This window comes from Austrofundulus limnaeus, unplaced genomic scaffold (genome assembly GCF_001266775.1).
Source record: "Austrofundulus limnaeus strain Quisiro unplaced genomic scaffold, Austrofundulus_limnaeus-1.0 Scaffold126, whole genome shotgun sequence".
In the NCBI taxonomy this organism is placed as follows: domain Eukaryota; kingdom Metazoa; phylum Chordata; class Actinopteri; order Cyprinodontiformes; family Rivulidae; genus Austrofundulus; species Austrofundulus limnaeus.
This window is the reverse complement of record NW_013952528.1, coordinates 467,863-473,072: the sequence shown is the minus strand read 5'-3', so window position 1 is coordinate 473,072 and position 5,210 is coordinate 467,863. Positions and strand designations below refer to the sequence as shown.

General features: G+C 43.0%; 1 protein-coding gene across 2 annotated transcripts in view; it reads right to left on the bottom strand.

Annotated features, from left to right (window-relative positions):
- Nucleotides 1–5,210, bottom strand: part of LOC106522295 (cadherin-6) — an 86,010-nt gene that overhangs the window by 38,509 nt on the left and 42,291 nt on the right. For both annotated transcript variants that reach the window (XM_014015261.1, XM_014015260.1), the window contains exon 3: nt 846–1,140. In XM_014015261.1, coding sequence (XP_013870715.1) covers nt 846–1,140 — 295 coding nt within the window. The remainder of the gene's footprint in view (nt 1–845; nt 1,141–5,210) is intronic.

The window sequence follows — 5,210 nt, the reverse complement described above, 5'->3', positions numbered from 1 at the left end:
GGGTGGGGGTGGGGAGGAGGGGGGCAAATTACCTCGACTGTAATCATTCAGCTGTCAGAGTCGTCCCTGGCCATGCGAGCCGCGTCAAAGCTGTGGACTCAAACTGAAAGTGCGTGTCACGTTTAAAGGAGCAGTGTCTCGGCGCAGTCACTCGTGAACACATGCTCTGCCAAGCGGTGACATCACACCTCGCCTGTTGCCATGGGCACCCATGCTGCCCTTAGATAAGTGCTGGCCCTCTTTCTCTCAGGGTTGCTGAACCGAGTGACAACTCTGTCACACGTCTGACCAGAACCACCACCACCACCGCTGCGGCGGCAGAGCTGAGAGCTCATCTTCTGTTTTCATGCAAGTATTGATTAGGAGCTTTTTTTAWGTTGTTTATCTATATTCATGAGGCCCGACGAGCACTTTTAGACCAGGAGCTGAAGCCAGAGTGCACGCGGGATTAAAGTTTAATTTGCTGCTGAATGGCAGAAACACACGATGACACTGAAACAGCAAGTGGTGCAGTTTGAGAAAGCTTGCAGAAATAGAATCCACAATTATTCACTGTGATGACACAGCTGACAGTGCTGGTAATTAAATTAAACTCTGCTGTAATAAACTGCAGGACTGTGTTTAAAAGATTATCTGCAGCAGCTCCTGTTTACTCTGATTCTAGTGTCTCCTTTAATTAGTCGAGCTGACAAGATTATGATAATTGATAAAATCCCATTCATCCGATGCGAGCGGCCGTTCCTGTTCCTGCTAGAATGATCATTCCAGCCATCAGTTGGGTAAAAATCAAATGTTTTCATGTTTGCATTAGACGCTTTGTGGGCTTGAGGAAATCAGAAACGCACCGACGTCAGACATCTCGGGCACGGCGGCCATATACGGGTCCTTGGTGAAGCGAGGCTCGTTGTCGTTGATGTCGTGGATCTTGATGATGAACTCGGACTCGCCCTCCAGCGCCTCGTTGGTGAAGCGGTTGACGGCTTTGGCATGAAGGATGTAGTAGGCCTTCTCCTCCCGGTCCAGCCTCTTGGTGGCGTGGATGTCCCCCGACTTTTCGTCAATCTTAAACAGGGTGCCTGCTCCTTCACCGGTGAGGACGTACTTCACGCTGCCATCTCCCCGGTCTCCGTCCGAATGAAGCTGTAAAAGAAAAATAGAAAAAAAAAGTCATATGTAAAACCCTGCAACCTCAGGAACAACAACAAGCAGCAGTTCCTGTAATGTTCATTTTAATAAATTTCCTCTTTGGTCCTTTCTGTTGCTAATTGTTATAGCACCGCTTCATACTCCGGTTTACAAGAGCTTTCACATTTGCCTAATTTGCTCTYATGAACGCCGAGCTGCAGCTACACTCTTTCAGTGAAAAATAAAATTATGATAATAAGCAGAAATTATGTCACAGGAAAGAAACAAACAAACTGGGGGTGAAAAAAAGAAACTTTAAATAGTTGAAGTGAAGAGAAGGAAAAAAGAGAACATCACACACATCACTGACTGGATGACTGACAAAAACACATCCCTGCCTTGAACACTTTGCACTGAAAAAATGTCAGTGAAAGCACTTTTCAAAGCAGAGTCATAGTTACACACACACAYAYACACACACMCYSWSACACACACACTTATCAGTGTTCTGACCAATCTGGGCCTTGGCAAATAAACACTGACAGCTTTGATCGAATGTGTTTGGTGTCGTTCAACAGATCCGTATCATCTTTAGTAAACTGTCACGGCGTTACGACGGCACTCGCTCGTGATCTTACCTCCTCTTTGTGAAAGCTGCCAAGACAGGAGCATTTAAAATGCTGCGTGCGCTCCTGATTGTCGCACGCATGTTGTCACGCATCCCGTCACGAGGGCCAAGGTGGCATTTTCACGCCGATGTAAAACAGAACGCCAGTGGCTCGACGTTCGGGAAAGAAAAGAATAAATAAATAAATAAATAAATAAATGAACCAGCGTGAATGAGCGCACGTCAGCCGCCTGCCAGTCCCCCTGATGGATCAGCAGCAAGACCCCATGACGCCACTCGTCTCTGGAGTTTCTCGATATTCTTTGCGTGGCCGTCTGAAGTTTAATTTTTCTCCTTCTTCTTTCTGCATGTACAGCAGCTTAAGATGCTCTGACATTTTAATTCCGCCACTAAATCCCCCTCAACATATTTATCTGAAAGAACTCATCACAAGCTTGTCCAGTCTTCTCCTATCCCCACCCCATGTTAATAACCAAGGACATGGTAATGTWACTACGGTTTGGGGTGGAGGGGTGGTAAAGCTTTGAAGACACTATATTTTAATATAAGCCAAACTGCATCGAGATTTCCGCCTTGATAAACGATGACGATAATTCTCCTATTGACACTTCATTAACTCCAGTTTGATTCTGCTGGATTTTCCCTCCGTGAGCGTGACTTCCTGTAAAGCCTTTTGGCTCTACCGACGGACAGACGGGAGGGGAAACGGGGATATTGTGAGTCGTGGCTGGGTCACGTGGGATGAAAGTCTTCCCCTCTCATCATATATTAAAAAGCTTTTCATCCCAGGTGCTGGGAAGCTTTACTAATTCATGGAGTTTTATCAGGCTGGCACATGTGAGACCAACAGCTCTCTGGATTAGCATCTTTAACACTGTTTTTTCTTTCTTTCTTTCTGTTCGCCGCTTTTCATTTCACTCCGTCAAACCGACCCAGTCAAGTGTGTTGCCCAATCTCGGTGTATTCGGATTAAGAACTCAACTGTCTCATTCAACCCTCTGGAATTCTGGTCAAAACAACTCTTTTCTCCAYGGCAAGAGGAAATATTCTACAGGATTCTAGTTGTTTTGGTGTTCTGCTTTGCAGCATGCGCTTCCAAACAGCAACTCAATTGGCTGAAAACAATCCACTTCAACATTATTATSTTTCCCCCGCTGTTATAGCAGCAATGTCATTTTCAATGATTGTCTATCAAGCTGCCTATCTCTGTCGGCACGACGATCCAGTTAATAACCATCGAGTTCCCTCCTTTTGGGCTGAGAAGTGAGACAGACAGTGTGTCACGCACTATGCCGACTGTCATTTCTATGGAAACAGAGAAATCTTGAGGTTCTGAAGAGTTCCTCCACAGCTCCATGAAGGATATTACCAGACAGTTCAGAGTATCAAGCTGAAAGTACCTGCTGCTATGACCCCTTCCCTCCCAGCTGCCCACCTTGCTGGTGAGAAAAAAAAATTACTGCTGCCCTTCCACTCAAATTTAAAAAAAAAGAAAGAAACCTCTCCTGGAAATCAATGTGGCAGCCCAATGTGCATTCACAATGGCCCTTTGATCAATTTATATTGAAAATACAATTAAACTGTCACAGGGGGAGAAAAGAAAGCCACATGTGCCTTCAGTGTGGTCACCAAGAAGCCCCGGAACATCAATAGCCAGCCTTTTCTCCTCTGCCCTCCTACGGTCCCAAATTATAGATAAAAAATAAAAAAGACAGAAAACATGACGCTATACCCATTAACGCTGAGACATGTGGTCCTTTCAAAAAAATAAAGCAACCTCTCATAAAGTGATGGTCGACAATAGCCCCTTATTTAAAAAGAAAGGGGGAAAAAAGAAGCTAGGTGCGAATGGTTGGTTGTTTCGTGTGTCCCCATGTGTCCCTGTGATGGACCTATGACCAGTCCAGAGTGTCCCCTGCCTGACTAAGGACATAGACACCAGAGTCCTGCAACCTCAAAAAGAATAGCAGGTAAAGAAAGTGGATGGATTCTTTTTTTTTTCTCCCAAGTAAAATAAAAAGATTGAGATTACCCACATTTCTGTGTGTGCACAAGAAAACAGCAGCTGGATGGTTTAGTTTAGCTTAGTGTAAAAAAATCTTACACATAAATAACATTAAATGCCTTAAAGTAAGATTATAGATTAGAGTAGGAGGGGCCAAACTGGGGAAATTACAAATCTAATCCTCATTTACAACTATGATGCAGACAATCTGTGCATAATCTTATATAGTGCCTACAGCTGGGTGTGGTAACCCTGCTTGGAGTGGTCTTTTTGTTTCATCTTGCCAATTTCATGCCCACTTCTATTTGACATCTAAAGTTAGATTTAGACATTTTTTTTTTACTTCAAGGGCAGGATTAACCCCAWTTTTTTTGTTAAAAGTGAGGGAGAAAAACCATAAGTTTCACCCCAACTCTTTACTTTACTTTTATTTTACTTCTAAATATTTAAATATCTAAATATCTTAAACTAAACTTAACTAAATATCTATGTATTTATATTTATTAAATATATCTAAATATTTACTTCTAAATATTTGACAAGTTTGTATTAAAATGTTTTATTAGCTTTTGGTAGAATTTAAATATACCAAAAATCTGTCAAAAATTTTCTGCACAAAACAGCTCAAATCTCTCAATGAACCCATTTGGGAACAGTGCATCTAATTCTCTAGAGAACCTAAGTGAATGATGCTTTCTTTTTGTCAGTACCAAAGATGTGCGAAGGTGTTTATTTTTATTTATTTATTTTTTTTGCTCGTTTGTTTTATTCAGCTCTTGGAGGAATAAGATGCTATTTCCCTCTCTCCTGCCCTCCCTTATCCTTCCCTGCTTGTTGCTCGGAGCCTTGTCTACGTTTTCATCCGAAACCAAAAATTATGCATTTATTTTTATGCATTTGGTTAGCTGGTCTCTTAATAAATTTTTGGAAAAGTTTCTTTTCCATGGGAGGACATGTCAAAGGTGGGATCTCTGTTCTGCTCTGTTCTGGATATGTATTTGGATTCTGATCACTGGATTCTACAGATTGGCTTGGTGGTCTCCTGGTGTTCTACAAAACAGTGTTGGTGGTTATTCAGGCCATTTCCTGGCTGCCTGACCAATATGACGGATTGCTGTACTATCAGCACTCAGACTTGTGCCTTGAGCGAGCTGGACTTGGTCTGCAAGCGGTTCTGCTGAGGGTCGCGGGCCAGCTGTGATTCCTGGACTTTGCTGGCCAGATGGAACTGATCTTGGAGAAGCTGAAAACGCAGCTTGGCAGGTTTGTCCACACTATTTGTCTGATTGGATTTTCTGCATTGGATGTACCAGCGGACATTAAGGCAGATGGAAAATAGTTATTGTCTTCCTGACCGAAAACCCTTCTTCTGTTCCCAAACAACTGATTACAGATTTCTCTCTCTCTCTCTCTCTCTCTCTCTCTCTCTCTCTCTCTCTCTCTCTCTCTCTC